Genomic DNA, 20,395 nt, shown 5'->3' on the forward strand with positions numbered 1-20,395 from the left:
CTGTGCGTTGATTCCAATGTTCCTTGGCGTGTGGCCGACCTTCCCTTTGATCCGCACTTCATCCTTTGGATTTTCCGGAGGAATCTCTTTGGCAAAGGTCGACCTATTGGTTTTACACGTTTGATCTTGTTCTTCGGCATTTGATTTCTTTTGGGCCGATCGGATCCCCTTGGATCGTATAAATCATTTTAATTGAGCATTAGAAGTAAGTCAGAAAAAAATCAGATAGAATATAGTAGATAGATCTTAGCTTTAGAGGTCCGGGAGTGACCTGTTTTGTAATTAAGCATGCCAGTGAGCCGGATCTTGTAACCCGGGTGTTACCGGTTATCTGTAATCAATTTTCATGATCTAATATATTCGGTTTTGCATTGCCTCCATCATAACCTCTCATTTCTGTTGTGTTTACTCTTGCTGCCCGATCCGAATTGATCTCTTTGAGGTCCCTCCTAACCGGTGACTGCATCAAGTGGTATCAAAGCGAGATTTCATTCCGGAGATTGCGTTGTCTTGAGAATTTTGTTGTAGGGTGGCAGACTGTGGATCCAACCTGCAGCTGTAGAGCACTGGCGTGAAGATGGCGCAAAGAGGAAATAGGAATGGTGGAGCGCGTGGGAATGCAGACCTTGCTGTAATGGAAATGTTGCGAGGAATTGCAACCCAGTTGGAAGCCGTTGAGACAACCCAGAGAAGAGGCCGACATATTGAAGATGTGAGCGAAGATGAGGAAGAAGAGGCCCCGACAGAACAAGTAACAAATCCACCGGCGATCGATCCAGATGAAGAAAGGTTCTTGAGGGTTTTGAGTAGGGCGAATACTAAACCACATTTTACCCCACCGGAGTATGATGGAAAGTTGGATTCAGATGAATTGATGGATTGGATCTCGAAGATGGAGAAGTATTTTGATTTTGAGAACACTGCAAAGGAAAGAAAGGTGAAGTATGCCTGTACCTGGTTGAAAGCTCATGCATCTCTTTGGTGGGAGCATTTGTAGGTTGATAGATAGAGAAGAGGTAAAGAGAAGATCAAATCATGGGAGTGGATGGTTGCTAAGTTAAAATTGAAGTTTATGCCAGCTGATTATCAAGTAAATCTGTTCCGGAAGTTGCAGAACTTGAAGCAAAAGGAATCTAGTGTGAAGGAGTACATTGAAGCATTCTACAAGTTGAATATCAGATCCGGACATGTCAATGATGAGGTTGAACAAGTTGCGAGATATTTGAATGGACTATGGATGTCTATACAAGATGAACTTAGTTTGATCAAGTTGCAGAGTGTTGAAGAAGCTTATCAGTATGCCCTGAAAGCAGAAGAGAAGCTGAACAAAAGACATGAGCAGAGACAGCGAGGTAGAGGTAGAAGGTTTTCCGGAGGAAGAGGAACCTGTACGGATCAAAACAAGGACAAGGAAGTAAACAAAGAAGGTAATTCATACCGGAAGGATGACAAAAATTTCTACCAGAGAAGAGAACCTGATGGCTACCGGAATGAGGGTTCTGGAAAAGATGATAAAAGACAAGACAAGAGAGTGTTTAGAGGAACTTGCTTTAAGTGTGGAGGAGAAGGACATCATGCTTTCGAATGTAAGAAGACAGAGAACATTGGGAGAACAACATTGGTAGAAGAAAGCCCCACCGGATTAGCTAACAAACTGGAAGATGGAGAACTATTGATGATGAGGAGAGCTTTGTGTCATACCGGAGAAGATGAGGAGCCCTTGCAGAGGAGAAATTTGTTCAAGACCAGATGTAAGGTATCCGGTAACTGTTGTAAAGTTGTTATTGATAGTGGTAGTTTGGATAATTTTGTTTCAGAAGAAATGGTGAATAAGTTGAAGTTGGAAAGATTGAAACACCCTAAGCCTTATCAGATAGCATGGATTCAGGATGATCATAAGCTGTTAGTAAGTGAGCAATGTTTGGTGGAATTGAAAATTGGGAATTATCATGATGAAGTCTTGTGTGATATTATGCCTATGGATATTTGTCACCTTTTGTTGGGTAGACCTTGGCAGTTTGATAGACAGGCAATACATGATGGGAGAAAGAACATATACACTATTGTAGCAAAGAAACAAACCTTGTTACCCTTGGAGGAGCCTTTGAAGAGTGAAGTCTGTACGAATGCTAGAATCTGTTTGGTGGATGGAAGGAAATTCTTGGATGGAATGAGACATGAGAATGTGTGTTTTACCTTAGTTCCTAGGAAGACTGAGCATTTGGAGCATGAAGAAGAACAACCGGAGGAGATAAGGGAGTTGTTGACAGAGTATGAAGACATCATTTCAGATGCCTGATGGATTACCACCTGTGAGAAATATCAGTCATTGCATGGACCTGATTCCCAGAGCTAGTTTGCCTAACAAAGCTGCACACCGGTTGACACCGACAGAGAATGAAGAGTTGAATAGACAAGTGCAAGAATTGCTAAAGAAAAGTTTGATTATAGAAAGTTTGAGTCCCTGTGCAGTACCAGTAGTATTAGCACCTAAGAAGAATGAAGAATGGAGGATGTGTACCGATTCCAAAGCAATAAACAAGATCACAGTGAAATACTGGTTTCGTTTACCTAGGAAGGATGACATAATGGACTGTTTGAGTGGAGCCAAATACTACACAAAGATAGACTTGAAGAGTGGATATCATCAGATCAGAATCAGAGAAGGAGGTGAGTGGAAGACAACATTCAAGACAAATGAAGGATTGTATGAATGGTTGGTGATGCCTTTTGGGTTGACTAATGCACCGAGTACTTTCATGAGATTGATGAATGAGGTATTAAAGAAATTCTTGGTATGTTTGTTATTGTATATTTGGATGACATTTTGATTTTCAGTAAGACAAAAGAGGAGCATTTGTTGCTTTTAAAACAAGTTTTGCAGAGGTTGAGAGATGAAAAGTTGCTGATAAACCTTAAAAAGTGTACTTTCATGAAGGTAGAGTTAGTGTATTTGGGATTTGTGATTTCTGCGGATGGATTGAAGATGGACCTTGAGAAAGTAAAAGCAATTGTTGAGTGGCCTACACCGGAGAGCATTGGAGAGGTAAGATCATTTCATGGATTGGCTAGTTTCTACCGAAAGTTTATCAGAAATTTCAGTTCAGTTTGTAACCCTATGACTGAGACAATGAGGGGAGATAGGAATGAATTCAAGTGGACAATTGGAGCAAACAAAAGTTTTGAATTGCTGAAACAAAAAGTGACTGAGTAGCCTGTGTTAGCTTTACCAGATTTCAACAAAGTGTTTCAAGTATATTGTGATGCAAGTGGAACTGCAATTGGAGCCGTATTGAGTCAGGAAGGGAGAGTAGTAGCTTATTTCAGTGAGAAGTTGAATGATGCCAGGAGGAGATATTTAGTGTATGATTAGGAATTTTATGCCATAGTTCAAGCCTTGAAGAAATGAAGACATTAACTGTTGCCTAAGGAATTTGTGTTATATACCGATCATCAAGCCTTGCAGTGTTTGAACAGTTAGAGTAAGTTGAATCAGAGACATATGAGATGGGTAGAATTTTCCCAGAGTTACACCTTTGTGTTGAAGCAAAGAAGTGGGGAATCTAACAAAGTTGTTGATGCATTAAGTAGAAAGAGAATTTTGCTCACAGAGATGAGAGTGACAGTATTAGGATTTGAGGAGTTGAAGACCTTGTATGATGATGACCTGGATTTCGCAGAACCTTAGAAAGCATGCAGAGAACCGGTTATGGTAGATAGAAGCAAGTGGTTGGATTACTTCATTCAGGATGGGATGTTATTCAGAGGAGTTCAGTTGTGCATACCTAAGAGTTCTATGAGGGAGAATCTGATAAAGGAGAAGCATAGTAGAGGATTACCCAGACACTTTGGTGTTGACAAAATAGTAGCATTGGTAAGTGAACATTACTTTTGGCCTCAGATTCATAAGGATGTTAGAAAATTTGTGTAGAGTTGTAGAGTTTGTCAAGTTGCAAAAGGCAGTAGTCAGAATGTGGGATTGTATAAACCTTTGACAATACCGGAGAGACCTTGGGAGGATATAAGCATGGATTTCATACTTGGATTGCTTAAGACATAGAGGGGGAATGATTCTATATTGGTGGTAATGGATAGATTCTCGAAGATGGCTCATTTCATACCTCGTAAGAAAACATCAGATGCAGTGCATATAGTTGACCTATTTTTCAAGGAAGTGGTGAGATTGCATGGATTACCTAAGAGCATAGTTTCAGACAGAGATACTAAGTTTGTTGATTATTTTTGGAGAACACTTGGAAGAAGATGAAGACAAATTTGAAATTTAGTCAGATCGATGGACAGAGAGAAGTAGCAAACAGGAGCTTGGGAAATTTGTTGAGATGCTTGGTTGGAGAGAAAACCAGAATTTGGGATTTGATTCTTGCACAAGCAGAGTTTGCCTACAATAATTCAGTGAACAGGAGTATCGGAAGAACACCTTTTGAGACTGTTACCGAAGCACACCCTAGAGGTATATCAGAATTAAGAGATGTCAGTAATGAAGACAAGTGGAGTGCAGAGGAAGAAGAATTTGCAGATCACATGAAGGCCTTGCATATTCAGGTTAAGCAACATTTGGAGGACATGAACAACAAGTATAAGGAGAAAGCGACTGAGAAGAGAAGACATAAGGAATTTGAAGTTGGCGATGAAGTGATGGTGTATCTGAGAAAAGAAAGATTTCCAGTTGGAACCTATAACAAGTTGTAGATGAGGAAGTTTGGACCTTGTAAGATCTTGAGGAAGTTCAGTTCAGGAAATGCATATGAAGTGGAGTTATTGGATAGTTTGAGTATTTCACCTATATTTAAAATTGCAGATCGACATCAATATCATGAATCAGAATTCAATGAAGACAGCTTTTCAGACTTGGAGAAACAGTTGCCTCGGAAGGAGCCAGATCAGATTGAAGACATTTTGGACAGTAGGATTGGGCGTAGCACCCAGAGTAGTCAGTATAAGGAGTATCTTGTAAAATGGAAGGACAGACCAGTTGAAGATTCATCTTGGATTTCTTAGGCAGAGGTAGACTGCCTTGGTTTTCCTCTGACCCCGGAAAAGTGAGAGACTCACTTTTGTTGGTTGAAAATTTTGTACACTTGGGGAAATATACAAAATTGTGGCTTCAAACACAGTGTGTGAGTAAAACTCTCCTAATTAAGGGAAGGCTCCCCCTATCTATATCTAATCTAAAACTAAACAGGATGAAACAACAAGCTTTCTTCTTTCTTCACAGAAAAGTGATAGCAAGTTAACTTAAAACAGTAATGAATTTTTTTTTGAAATAAGATGAGAGAAAGGAAATGAAGTTTCTTGAAAGGTCAAAGACTTTCATCACCTCCTTCGGGACGGGACAACAATATTAAGCTCAAAGACTTAAATATATGGATTCCTATCTACCCTTTTCTATGCTAATGATATCAAGAACAAATTATAGCAGCACAAAGTCTGAAACACCTTATTCTCTTTTACATGAAACAATAAGAACTAGTATGAGCTCAAAGATTCACAACTAATTCTTATCACAAAATCTATTTCTAAACTCTCTTAAGAACAAGTGTAAGCACAAAATCTTACAGCTCTTCCCAAAAGAATATTTACTCTAATTGATATTAACCTCCAATACTTGCAACACAAAGACTGCAAATCAAATTCGATTAAGCTCTTTATGAAACATTTGCAAGAAAGATAATATGGAACACAAACTCAAGAATGTAGCACAAAGACTCAAAGCTTGAGCAATTTTCTTCTATTCCTTTCAATTCTTCAATTTACACATAAAAGCTCAAAGACTTCTTTGCTGCAAATTTAGCAGAGTTTTTGCTTGCTTTCAAAAAGATGAAAAATTACAATAGACCCCCTCAAGTATTTATAGGAGAGGAGTCATGAGAAAAAGGTGGGAGGATCCCAACTAACTTGAGAAATTCTCTCAACCACAAGACTTATTCAATAACTAACAATGACTTATTCAAAGTTACAAGTCCTATTCTAAATTGACTTGTAACTTGTCTACTTGTAATTACAAAAACGCAAGTAATGACTTAACTTGCAATTTTACAAAAATCTTTTTACAAGTAAACATGTCAAAAGAGAAACTACAACTAAATGATTACAATTTTGAAAATGCAACTAAGTGTTGAAAAATTCTTAGGTTGCAGCATGAGAAGACATGAATCCTTCGAACTTCTGGATGATCGTTTGCAGCTCATCAGGATTCGGTTCATTAGTATTCTTTGCTACGATCATGGTTTCGATGATAACATCGCTGCAACGAAGGATGATGGCATTATTCTTCTCAAAGGAAGACTGAATTTCCTGTAGGAAGGCTTGATAAGTCACCAAGACTTGAATGGATCCACCTGTTGATGTGGCGTTTGCAGTCCTTTTCCCTCTTGACATAGTACTCAGCTGCACTATCCTTTGAAATCTCCATATACATAGGTGCTGACGGTATTTTGAAGACTTTCACAATAGTATCCGCATCAAGGCGGATTATTGCCTCCCCATCATCATTTCTAATGATTCTTGTCTCCTTGTTAAAATGATGAGCACACGTAAGGACAAATTCAGGTTCTAGGGCAGCCACCGGAAAAGAGGAAGCGTGGTAAATGTGGCTGTCCAACAAACGCTGTATATTACTATCTTGCGGATCTTCCACCCTTTTGGAGAATTCTGACATGTCAACATGCCCAATTTCTGTATCCTTGATATGATCCATAGGAAAGGAAACGTATGAAGGAGAAACCTCATTCCGATATTTGTCATATTTATATTTCATCTTCTTTGGAACGAAAGATGATGGTAAATCTGACATTGAAGAACAATCTGGTATGCTGCGATGAAGACTTAAAAGTGTCAAAGCAACATCAAAATCAGCTGCAACTATCTTCCTTTCTTCTTTAAATGGGAAAAACTCTAACCCTTGCACTTCACAATTTTGTGAGAGGAAGATGGGAAATAAAAAGGGATATTTGAAACTTGACTTTGACCAATTTCAGATCTTGGGGAACGTTTTACAAGTATACAAGTGGGGAAGGACAAACGTGCAATCAAACTTTTGAAACCCGAATGCAAGTATACTTGTAAAAAGGAAAATGGAGAAATGGGTGGAAAATGAGATTTTGACATGCGGTAATGATATGTACGGATAAAGGCAATGAGTATGAATGAAAATGGAAGGATTTTGAGAAGATCATTTTGAAGAAAATGGGAAGAACTTTCAACATGTAATCCGGTTTTAAAAACCCGATTTTGAAAGAATGGGTATTTTTCAACTTAGAAACTTGGAATTTCACCAAAAGATGATTAAAATGTTCCAACCACAGGGGAAGATCAATTATTTTCATCCTACTTGCAATCGGGATTTAAAATCCCGAATGCAAGTAAAGAGGGAAAATGGGGAAGAACAATGCAATTCACTAATTGCTTTGCTAAGGGGAAAATCTCTCTCACAAAACCGATTTTAGGCAAAAATTAACATATATACGAATTTACAAATTGACCAAAGAAAACCAAACAAGCAAGAAATAAAAACAAAAAAGAAAGGAAAGAAACATACCTTGATCAATCAAAACGTCCTCCAAAATACAAGAAGCAATCCTTGAAATCGAAGATTGAAACTCTTAAATAGATACAAGGAGGAGATTCAAACCTTAGCCACGGTTTTCCAAATTACCATGTGCAGCAAAAACGGCTATCAAAATGGCATAATAAATGGTCAAATCTCCATCCAAACCCCATGCCTAGGTGAAGGAAGCAAAAACGACTCAGGAAAGAATGGATTCGTGGCTAATTTCAAAGGCAAATCGTGACATTTACAAACACGTTTTTTGCTGTTAAACACCATAAAACCAACGATCATGACCTCCAAATGGCGTGGGACGTGTTTGAAAATGCATGAAAATAGGGAGGAATCCAAAACGTCTTTCACCTCCTAAGATTTCTCCACAAAAATTGCTTGAAATCTTCAACAAACTCCACCTCTATAGCTGGTCGGGTTCTTGGGAGTGAACAAGTTGTTTAAAAAATACATGTAATGAAGAAAATCGGGTTTCTTTCATCTTATTACAAGTTTTAAAATGTCTTTATTTTCAATTCAAGAGCAAATCGGGTTTGTGAGAGAGAAATGCAAGTTATATTAACTTGTAAGGGGAAAATAAAATCCCTTCAACAAGTTTTAATAACTTAACTTTAAAAAGCACCTGTAATAGGGAAATAAAATTCCCTTTACAAGTGACTTGAAAATAAAACATGTAATAGGGAAATAAAATCCCTATTACAAGTGAAATCACTTAAATAGGAACTTATAAAAGAATTACAAGTGACTTTTAAATTTATAATTTAAAATTAACGTGTAACTTATCCAAAAAGTTCCTATTATGACTTAAAAAGCCAGAAAACATCAAGGGGGAAATAAAAAGTAAATTACAAGTTCTTTTTACATAAAGTGAACTTGTAACTAACTAAAAATTTCCCTACTTAAGGAAAATTTCCCACCTGCAGTCAGGGAGAAAAAACCCGAAATTGAAGGAAAAACATAACAAACGAACTTGAAACGCAATGAAATTCAAAACGTGGTTCGAGGATGGAATGAGGGTTAAGCCAGTCTAGGGGTAGGGAAAAATTCTACCTTGGGAAGCGTGCCTTAGAGTAAAATTTTCATTTTTTGACAAATTTTTTAAGTAATGGTCCATTTTTGGAAACAAAAATGAGGACAACAAATTTTTCAACAACCCCGGATGTCTAATGCAGGAGCATTCTCGGTTCTTGGCAATCTTGCATCAACCAAAAATATTTCTTTTCTGTTCGTTTTCTGTTTTGCAGTTTCAACATTTCATTCTGCATTTTCTTGCATTGGCTCACCGGATCTTCTGGAGTTGGATTTTGCTTGAGGACATGATCATATTCCTTATTCCTAAACCACGGAGCATTTGGATCATTTTCCGACAAGTTATCGATTCCGGATTCCGAGACAGTTTTATGGCACCAAAACCGTTTGGACCTATTTGCATTGGTGAATTTACCGGACCGTAGCTTGCGGAGCCCTGTGCGTTGATTTCGATGTTCCTTGGCGTATGGATGACCTTCCCTTTGATCCGCACTTCATCCTTTGGATTTTCTGGAGGAATCTCTTTGGCGGAGGCCTATTGGTTTTACACGTTTGATCTTGTTCTTTGGCATTTGATTTCTTTTGGGCCGACTGAATCCCCTTGGATCGTATAAATAATTGTAATTGAGCATTAGAAGTAAGTCAGAAGAAAATCAGATAGAATATAGTAGATAGATCTTAGCTTTAGAGGTCCGGGAGTGACCTGTTCTGTAATTCAGCATGTTTGTAGCAGGCCAGTGAGCCGGATCTTGTAACCCGGATGTTACCGGTTATCTGTAATCAGTTTTCATGATCTAATATATTCGGTTCTGCATTGCCTCCATCATAACCTCTCATTTCCATTGTGTTTACTCTTGCTGCCCGGTCCAGATTGATCTCTTTGAGGTCCCTCCTAACCGGTGACTGCATCGGATCTTTTGTAATCCACACTGATAGGGTTATCTCAATGTGGGTTTCATATTTGGAAATATTAGGGAATATCCAACTAGTGTTGACCTCCCCAAACTATACAGGTCCACTTCTATTCAAGATGTTTACTTTGTTGTTGCTTTCACCTTTAGTCTGCTAATAGTCATTTGGACAAATAGTGGGGAAATTCTTCTACCACACTTTGGAAAATTGCATGGCTGCTGGTGGAACTGTATCTTTACTGAAAAGCTGATCAAAGTAACCAGAAGTTAGTTTTTGTACTATAACCATCCTATATGTATCAGTGAAAGGTGACACTATCCAAATACTTAATTTGCCTTACAATTCCTCAGATAGAACTAATCTTTGTTTTGGTTGTATTTCCTCAAACTAAAGACAAAACATTATTCCGTAAGGTCCACGTAATGGGTCCATCTTGGATTATTTGTCTACATCGTACAATTCAATAATCTCTAGGAGTTCTCCAATCTGATTATGCCATCAGAAACCTTATCTAATTTTTTGGGACAGTGTGTATTCGTTCTGTAAGCATCAAAAAGTATGTATAAGTAATTGTCATATTTTAATCAGAGATTTGGCTTTTCTTGATGTTTCTCTTTATGGAACCCACACCAATATCTCAATGTTTTTCCAAAGGTAAATTGAAAGGGTAGTTTTATTTTGTTTCATGATTCAATTTTGTTTACAATGAATGGTACAAATTGTATCCTTGAAGTCTTTTAGAGATGGTCCTCAAGAATTCTAAGCAATGAAATATTTCTTCAATAATCTCATTTGAGAAAATAATAGTTGGAAGTTGATGTGCTATTTCATTTCAGATACAGAAAAGTTTTATACGGTTGTTCAGGAAAATATCCTTGCGGGATATGGAAAACATTTTGATTGGTCTTTGAAATCAAAATTGATCGGCAGAAAAGCATTAGAAGCTGCACAGATATTTGTGAAGGAGACTGGGCTTGAAGGTGTTCTTACCCCTGAGGAATTTATCAGGAGAAGAGAAGAAATGCTACACAGCTTGTTTCCAGAAAGTGGGTTTATGCCAGGTACAAATCTCAGTTTCTATGATGCTGAAATACACATAATTAAAGCAGTGACATTTTTTTGAAAGTTGTTTATAATCAGAAGCAAGGAAACCGGATTTCCATTTTTTTAGCTATATGTATAATCTTTAAAGAAAATGTCTTAGTTTGTATAGTGTAGAGGGATGTTTCACGCAGTTTTGAAAACATACATGGAATTTCCAGTAGGAATACAAAAATGCCAATTTGTTCTTAGAAATAGATTTCTCTACATATCTGAAAAATAATGAATAAATTTTGCATGAGTCCGTTTCTGTCTGGATATTATAAGAAGACATGATCAGAAATTTCCCTTGGAAAATGAACCATATACGTGGACAGTAAGTCTTCCAGTAAGTCTATTGTAGGTGTGGCTTTAGAGAATGTTCTTTTCTGTTTTATTTCTTTGTGGGAGTTTAATAAAGAATATATATATTTTTTGGTTATTATGCTTTTCACAACATAATTTGGATTTCATGTTCTGACTGATAGGCTCTTTGGCCCAGGGGCAGAGCGTTTAGTACGGCACCTACATGCACATGGAGTACCCATGGCTGTTGCAACAAGGTTGGAAAGAGAAGCTTCTGTTTCTGAATGTGGAAAAATCTATTTTTAGTTTCTTACTCTTGCATAAAAGAGCTTCCTTTCATTTTTGTACAGCTCTCATAGACGACATTATGAGTTGAAGACAACAAAACACAAAGAATTATTTTCATTGATGCATCATATAGTTGTGGGTGATGATCCGGAAGTTAAACAGGGGAAACCATCTCCTGACATCTTTGTTGTGGCAGCAAAAAGATTTGAGGTGATGAGATCTTTTTCTATTTTTTCAAAATTGAAATTTTGAATTTGACATAGCTTTAGGATTTTTATCTCTTCATATTGTTTTCATAATTATCTTGATGGAATTGACATCCTTTAGTGAAAAAATATTATGTTTGTCCAGGATCCTTCCCTCCAAGTAGAGAATGTTTTGGTTCTGGAAGATGCTCCATCAGGTGTGGCTGCAGCTAGAAATGCTGGCATGTAAGTAATTATTAATGTTGGTTATTTTTGGAGAGTATGCCTTTGTCTTTTATAAGAATTGTATCCTGAAAAATGAATAATGCCTTTAATTTTTTCTTATGCCATGAGTGGTTCACTCTAGGCCTTTGAAACCTACGGAAAAACAAGCTCATATTTATAAAATGTCAGGGTGAATTAGTTGCTCCGAGGAAGTTATCTGCCGTATGGCTTAATTTAAGCTCTAAGAATGTATTGTCAAACTTGCATTTTGTGTCTAACAAGAAGAACTTGTTGCAAATAATTGTCCCTGTGCCTGAAGTATGACAGCATCATCTGCATTTGGTTTTAACCGATGCTATCATTCTCACAAGCTGATACTGTTTATCGAACAAAGGCATCATAACATCAACAATGCTAAATTGTTGGTATAAATTGGTCAACATTGATGCCAGAAAGAGTGTATTTCTGTATCCTATGGCACACCATGTATTGTTCACTTTAAGTTTTGAGTTCAAATTCTCAACTCATGACATATAGTCCTATGACTGTGGTTTTATTGAGATGACTTTAGTTAGTTGTGTCAGGCTAGCGTTTTTTGATATTGTTTGTATCTTGTCTCATTTGATGTTTTTCTACATGAAGACATGGAAAAGAAAATCGCAAACACAGATTCAAATGCAATAAATGGACCTTTATACCTTGTTTTTCTTTGCTCCTGCGATTAGTATTCTTCTGGTTCTCCTTAAAAACAAGGTTGCCCACCTCAATCTTTGGGTTTGGATCTGTTTGTTGTAGCTATAATGCAACCGATTTCGGTATGTTTTGAGGTGACTAACATCATGGAGATGGTGTTCGTCAAGAAGTTGAAGCTCTTTTAGGTGTGCCACTTTGCAGTCTTCTTCAGAAATGAGGTTGTGCAAGGAAACACGTAATGATGGTAGCTCGACCTCAATTAGCAAGGTTGCTTCAGAACTGTAAACAAGGGAAGAGGTGCGGCACTTTGTGGTTTTTAAATGATTTGCCATTATTGGTGATGATGGTGGAGGGAATGCTGAAGTGACATAGGATCTGGTTAAGGATGAACTTTGCTATTTGGATTCTAATGATGAAAGTGAGTGGAATGACTTTTATCCACTTGGTAAAGTATTCGGTAGCAGCAATGATGAATTTATGGCCGTTAGAGGACGTGGGATTAATCTTTCCAATAAGATCGAGAACCCATGTAGAAAATGGCCATGGAGCATAAATTAGGAACTTGAGCTTCTGGTGAGCTAGACATTTCTTCACATGTTGGTAGGCATTTGATTTCATGGTAGGCCAATAGTATCCTATAAAGATGAGCTTCTTGGGTAGGATCATGCCATTTGTATTAGCGCCATAAATTTCATTTTGGACTTCTTGAAGTGCTAGGTTAGCCTCATTTGTGTTGAGACATTTAAATAAAGTGCCATCATAGCCCCTATAGTTGAATGTGCTTCCAAGAAGAGTGTAATGAGAGGTGCATTGGATGAGGCTAAGTGTAGATGTTAGTGTACCAAGGGGTGTTAGTAAGTCTATCAACAATCACATAGATAGAATTCTTACCTTGCACCTTGGGGAGTCTTGTGATGAAATCCATGGAGATACTCTCCCTTTTTTGATTTGGAATGAATAGGGGTTGCAACAAACCAGCTGGAAATGCATGTTCTGTTTTGTTTTGTTGACAAACCAAGCATTACGTAACATGCCTCAACACATCACCTTTGAGCCCTTTTCATGAGGAACACTCCCTTGCTTATAAGTCTTATGGTACCTAGGATGCCCAACAAGTGGTGTGTCATGACATGCCCTCAAAATTCTCATAATCATCTTTGATTCTGGGACAAGATACATCCTACCCTTGTAAAGAATGAGCTTGTCAACCACTCTGTACTCATCATCTTGTAACTTCCCATCCAAAATGTCAATAACAAGTATATTCTTGGCATATTTAGCAATTATAGAAACCTTCCAATCAGCAGATATATCAGTCATAGAACAAAAATAAGGTTTCCTAGAGAGTGCATCAGCCATCACATTATTCTTTCCCTTAGCATACTCAATCCTAAAAATCATAGGCTTGCGACTTACCCATTTTTGTTGTCTATCATTCAAATCCTTTTGATTGAGGAATAATTTCAGATTGTTATGAATTGTTTTCACTTCATACTGCCCACAAACCAAGTATTGCTTGAATTTGGTTAACGCATGCATGCTGGCTAACATCTTCTTTCCATAACTAGAGAAACTCTTTTTCGTCTGCTTGAGCTTCCTACTTTCAAATGCAATGGGGTGTCTATTCTGCATCAAGGCTGCTCTGATCCCCTCTCCTAAAGCATTACATTCTAAAATAAAAGGAAGTGATAAATGTAGAATAGTCAAAATAGGACACGAACTCATTACCTCTTTGATCTCGTCAAAAGCTCTTTGTGCTAATAGGTTCCAAAAACGCTCCTTCACCAAATCTATTAAGGGGGTTGTAGCCTAAGAAAATTCTTTCACAAATCTCCTATAGTAGCTGCAAAGACCCACAAATCCCCTCAGATGTGACAAATTTCTCAGTCTTGGCCAATCCTGTATCGTCTTTATCTTTTCCTCATTCAAGCTAACCCCGTGGGCACTAATCTTGAATCCTAGACATAATATTTCAGTCAACCGAAACTGACATTTGTATGCCTTGGCATAGAATGAATGCTGCTCAAGTATGCCAAGAACATCCACGTGCCTCAAGTGATCCTCCCATGTTTTACTAAAAATCAAGATGTCATCAAAGAAGACCAACACAAATTTCCTCAATTGCAGAATAGATATCTGATTCTTTCATGTTTGAAAGATGGCGGGTGCATTTGTCAACCCAAATGGCATGGCCAAGAACTTGTAGTGCCCATAGTGACATTTGAAAGCAGTTTTGTGCACATCCTCATTTCTAACCCTTATCTGATGGTACCTTGATTGTAAGTCAATCTTGGAGAAGTACACTACACCATTAAACTTATCTATTAGCTTATCGATCTTGGGTATGGGGTAGTGGTTCTTGATTTTCTTTTGTTGAGGGCTCAATAATCAATGCACATCCCCATAGTCCCATCTTTTTTCTTAACCAACAACATGGATGAAGCAAATGGGCTGGAGCTAGGTCGTTTGTGCCCTAGTATTCAACCATTCCTTAATTGTGTTCTCAATCTTCTCCTTGTATCTCCTAGGGTGTCGATAAGGAGTAGTGATGACAGATTTTGCTCCTTCAAGCCCAATCACACGCTAGAAGCCCCTATTTGGTGGTAAACTAGGGGGAATTTCACTAAACACCTTGCTATGTTTATCCAAGATGGATTGGATATCAATATGGTAGGACCTTCCGTCTGAAACCATCACGGAACTCCTGTTGGAAAGGCCATAGAGAACTACCTCCTTCCCATTAGATTTGAATTTTAACTCTAGGGTTTGATATTTTTGTGTGTACTCACCTAGTGAGTGCAACCATTGTACTTCCAATACCAATTCCATCTCACCAATACCAATCACATAGAAGTCATCTTGCATCTTGTGTCCTTCAAGAGTTAACTCTAAATGCGGAATTCTTCTGTTGCATGGAACCCTTCCAAATCTTTTGTCCTTAAACCCATCTTAGCTACCAACCATTCATCAATGAAGTTTTGGGTGGCCCCAATATCAATCAGAATTGTTACCCTTTGTCGTTGTAAGACTCCTCTAACACGAAAAGAATGATATGTAGGTGCTCTTGAGAGTGCTGCAAGTGTGTTTCTTGGATGCTCTCCTATTTGGTTCTCATGCTCAACCTTTTCCACAATGATCTCCTCAAGTTCTTCTACCTTGGAATCCTCATTGGAGACCACCTCTATGTAATGTATTTGTCCTTTTCCTTGACAGTTGTGACCTAGTTGCCAAGGCTCTTTACATATGAAACACAATTTTTTCCTTTGTAGTTCATTCTTGGACGCCTCAACTTGGTTTGGCTTTAGGGGTTAATGTCTTATATTTAAGAAAACTCTTATAGGGAGGCTTTTGATGGGGCATCAATGGAACGCTCTTGGAGTAGGGTTTTTTTTGGTCACCAAGACCTCCAAACTTAGAGATCTATTGATGATTTCTTGCTGAGAATTTGGATCAAACACCTTTACCAAATCCTTGAGTGATTTGGAGAGGCTTCCTACAAAAAGAACTATTAGTCTCCTTTCTGTCACATCTGGAATCATCAGTGATAGCCTTTGAAATTCTGCAACATAGTGCTCAACTGTACTCTTGCCTTAATTGTGCCAACTCCTTGAAGTAAATCTTCGGGTCCCTCCTATTGAACCTATCTATTAGCCTTTGATTGAACTCTTCTATGGTTGTGATTGAGCTATGTCCTCAGGTCGTCATGCCATAGTACCACTATTTGTGGGCCACACCCTTCAGGTGTAAAGTGGCAAACTTTGGCTTCTTCAAGCATGGGGTTCAAGGAGAGATAGGTGTCCAACTTTTACACCCAAGCCCTCGCTGAATCATTGCTTGATCCATCATATGTGGGTATATTGATCTTTCCCAAGTGATGTTGGATGTTCTTGTGGGATGCTCCTCATATCTTCTTCTCCCATGCCCATTTCTTTGATAGTCTCAGTACTACGTAAAAGCGATGTTGTGGTGGATGGTTGGGTCCATGGTAGTGTATTTGGCATGATACCTTGTCACTTCATCCTCTTGTTGTTGTTTTTCCTCTTGGGATTTCATGTCATATCTTTCTAGAAATTTGGCTCTGACTAATTTCTTGGGTGGTTCAATTGGAACCCAGTCATTTGTTGAATTACTTCCTTCCGCACCATTATTTTGTGTGGGTTTGGTGTGGATGACTAAGTTGGTTAGTTTCTGCATTAATTACACAAGCATTTGATTGGTTTGCTGTTGATTTATCAGGAAAGCTTTGAAGTCATCTTCTTGATGAGCCATTTTCTTCTTACCTCTGCCCCCAGTTCCACTAATAGCTTCTTGTGTGGCTGCCTCTAGCCTTTTTCTCTCTCTTTCCGAAGCTCCTAGGTCTCTTTGACTTAGTTACAGACAACAAAATAACCCAGCAGGCAGGCAGGATTATTGCTCCGATACCACTGTAATGATCCCCATGATATCTGCCCAAACAATATTGATTACTGAATATTACATGAAACAATTTTATATTGGTATGATTCAACACACTCAGACAATACTAATTTCTGAACAATCACATAGATTTGTTTTCACAGTAGTAATCACATGTACACTGAAATGAAAGAATAGTCAGTATACACCATAGCATTGGACTTTTGGGATTGCAGATAATTATCACTCCAGATCACCAAAGATATCTGTAATTTAGAAAGTTTGTGTTTAGCGTAAGTTGGTGAGCTACAACTGTTACACCGAGCGACCTTGATTATCAGTGGCTTCAGGTGAAGCGCTCAAGTAAAAAGTTAGAATATTTCTTACTGTAACATCACTTCAGCTACAGTTTGCAGGTTATGGTGCGATTCCCACAGTGTCCAGAAGTGGTGTTAGGCTCTTAGCAGTGTGCTCACACCTTGGAAGTAGCATGAGGCTTGAGTGAGTTTGCTCCAACCTCCTGTGTGTCACGATTTTGTGGCAGAGAACAATTCTTGGTGCTCTCCAATTCCCAATGTGTAGCAGCCTGGGACAAACAGTGATCAGTAATAGCCCCCATGGATTCAATCTTCATGAAAATCAAATGTTAGGCAGGGTTTCCATCCTACCTGGTTACTTCTAGTCTTCTACATTGAGGTTTTTGCCTCAGGAGAAGTTCAGTCATTCAACAGTCTTAGTAAAAAATGCGATGCATGTCGGTGGTTAATGGTGCTCCATAAATGTCTGTTTGAAATCTAATTTATAAATAGCTTACTAGCCAGGCTAAGTTTATGTGGCATCGGCCCTTGGTTTATTTATATATTAATAATGCTAATACATTATTATATTAATAATGTTAATATATATTAACATGATACTGTTTTTTTATTAGTGTTTAAAAACACTCTTTTTAATTCAAAACATCTTCATGCCGCTGAAATGGAGGGCATATGAAATAACAATATCCATATTTACTTAGGGATTGGAGCACACACGCCTCTAAAGGGGTTAGTTAACAACTTGGAGAACAAAATGTAATGTTTGTGAGTTTTGATTGAATATAAACTTTGCTACATGTCTTCGGAAAGGTTTTCAAGCACTTCATAGTAAATAGGTTTTACTCTTGAATTTTGAATGGGATATTGTTTTTTCAGATTTTTGCTTTTCATGTTTCTGTGATGTTTTATTGGTAAATTATCATGGGGTGATGTGATTATAAGTTTCAGAGGGTTGGTGTTCCTAATTGTTTATTATCTTACTTCAAAAATTTCAGACAAAGTCTATGAGATCTGAGCCTTATTAGTGCTGTAATAGAATGGGAGAATAACAGTGTTCTGAATCATTTTTTTTATTCAACATTAAATGACATTAAATAAAGAACTTTTGTTGCAATTTCAAAATGATTACATTCACTATTAATGAGGTTTTTATATTCTGTATCTGAGGTGAGAGGAGTTGGGTCAGAAGTTCAATGGAATTCTTATACTCTGCACAGGTGGGTCCTTAGTTTCTGTGTCTGAAGAAAATATCTTTGCAGATACATAAGAAAATCATATAATTAGTTTTCATGCATTACACATCTCAATTACCTACGGATATGATTTCAAGCTGTGCAATTTGAGGTTTGATAGTTTTTCTTTCTATTGAAGAAGTTTACAAATATGGCTCATTTGAGCAACTGGTTACAAATGAGACTAATACTTAACTCCATATGAGCATTAGTGACCCTAATACTTAGCTCATTTGTAATGTCCACTTTTGGGATTGCCCTTTGAATGCTTCTAATGATTTCTCCTTTATACTTTATTGGGGATACATCACCACCCTTCATAACAATTGAGTCACCACCCTTCATTGCTACCTTTTAGAATAATATATTGTTTCCCAATTGTTCTCCCTTGGATGTCCTCTTCAAATGGAACCTTCACTTCTTTATATCTTCTAATGTGAGGGAGAGTCACACCTCTTCATCATGTCTACCCTTTGCAATGCTCACAACGTTTCACAGCTACTACCCTTTGAAAGAGTCACATCCCTTCATCATTTCTGCCCTTGAAAAGTCATTTCCTTATTTTCTCCTCATTAATCCTTCCTTATGCTCCATTCTTTCTTCCTCTCTTCAATCTATTCTTTGATCGATGCCTTCACTTTTCTGTATTAAATGCAGAATCTGAATTCCTATTCCCCCCTCTTCATATTAATTGCTTACTCTTTTTATACGTTCATATCTCATTGAGGAGACACATCTCTTTGGAAAGAGAGATCCATTCAAAAGGGTCATGTCTCCTCATTGCTGTCTTATTATTCAGATCAGACCTGCACTTCTGATTAATTAAAATTTCCCTTCAAATGAAGGTCTCTTTTCCCTTTTATACCTCATGTTTGAGGGAGTCACAATTTTTCATTTCATGCCTTTTGACCATTTATTAAACTTAACTAAATTTAATTATTTTAATTTTATTCTTTTATATTTTAATTTTAATTTTATTTTTATTCTGTTATATTTTAATTTTATTATTAGCATTTACTATTAAATCCAATTTCAAATTGGGGACAATACATCCTTATGAGCATTAATGAGACTAATATGTAGTTCCTTTTGAGCATTATTATTACATAACAACTTAGATATCCCTACCAAATGCCAACAATGCAATACCAAGTGTCACAACTTAGAAATCCACATGAGAAATTACATCTACACTAGAAGCCAACAATGAAAGACCAAGAGTCACAACTTAAGATTCCACATCAAACGTCTCTTTGGGAATTTGAACTTGGGTCTTTGTAATGAGAACCCAACTTTTTAACTAATTGAACTCAACCCTTTGGACTCGCATGATTTTTTTATGTTTGGGATTAGATACAATAAACCACACTTGCAAGCTTATCTCATTCTTCTACTAGAATTATGAACTTGAATTTTGAATGTTCAGTGCAATACAGGATTGTTCTGTGTGGAATTGTTTTCTTATGAAAAGTGAATGCCAACATAATAAGAACAAACCCTGTTTCATTTCCTTTTTATGAGAATAAATTCTTGATGTCTTCTACAGGTCAGTAGTTATGGTTCCTGATCCAAACTTGGACTCCAGTTTATGTCAAGGAGCAGATCAGGTTCTTGGCTCATTGATAGATTTTGTGCCAAGAGACTGGGGTTTACCAGAATATGTAGAGCAGTGAGAAAAGCATCTTAATTTGGAGGGGATTTGCTGTACCAAAAAAGGAGTGTAGTGGCATAACTAGATTATATTTGGGTTAACCACATATATTTGTCAGATAAGTCACTAGAGTTATTTAAAAAACCCATGATTGGTCTGTTTAGCTGAATTTAATCATCAAACTTCTTACATATTTAAGTTTGGTCTCAGTTATCAAGGAAACCGTTGAAATAAATCATTTACATTTTCATGTTTGCAATGTCTAAGTTTGGTATGGATCATTTATATCTCTTTTTAGTCCTAAAAAATATGCTGAGTGACTTGTGAATCTCAACAAATTTTCCTTCTGACGAATGCTAGGTTTTAATTTGGTCCTCTTTGTGAACATGGCATAAATGAACAATGGGCACTGCAATTAAGTCACTACCATGAACTGAATAACACTCAATGTTTTAAATTCTAATACTTTGGATTTTTTTTTGCAAGCTGCTGGTATGTAATTG

General features: G+C 37.4%; 1 protein-coding gene across 1 annotated transcript in view; it reads left to right on the plus strand.

Moving 5' to 3' along the window:
• LOC131059278 ((DL)-glycerol-3-phosphatase 1, mitochondrial) overlaps nucleotides 1-20,146 on the plus strand; it is a 92,846-nt gene extending 72,700 nt beyond the window's left edge. Inside the window, exons 2-6 of the mRNA XM_057992553.2 lie at nucleotides 10,357-10,581; nucleotides 11,103-11,163; nucleotides 11,257-11,404; nucleotides 11,546-11,625; nucleotides 19,788-20,146. Of these exons, the coding sequence (XP_057848536.1) occupies nucleotides 10,357-10,581; nucleotides 11,103-11,163; nucleotides 11,257-11,404; nucleotides 11,546-11,625; nucleotides 19,788-19,914 (641 nt within the window). The 3' untranslated portion in view covers nucleotides 19,915-20,146. The remainder of the gene's footprint in view (nucleotides 1-10,356; nucleotides 10,582-11,102; nucleotides 11,164-11,256; nucleotides 11,405-11,545; nucleotides 11,626-19,787) is intronic.
• The last annotated feature ends 249 nt before the right edge of the window (nucleotides 20,147-20,395 follow it).

Source organism: Cryptomeria japonica, chromosome 9 (assembly GCF_030272615.1).
Source record: "Cryptomeria japonica chromosome 9, Sugi_1.0, whole genome shotgun sequence".
NCBI lineage: Eukaryota > Viridiplantae > Streptophyta > Pinopsida > Cupressales > Cupressaceae > Cryptomeria > Cryptomeria japonica.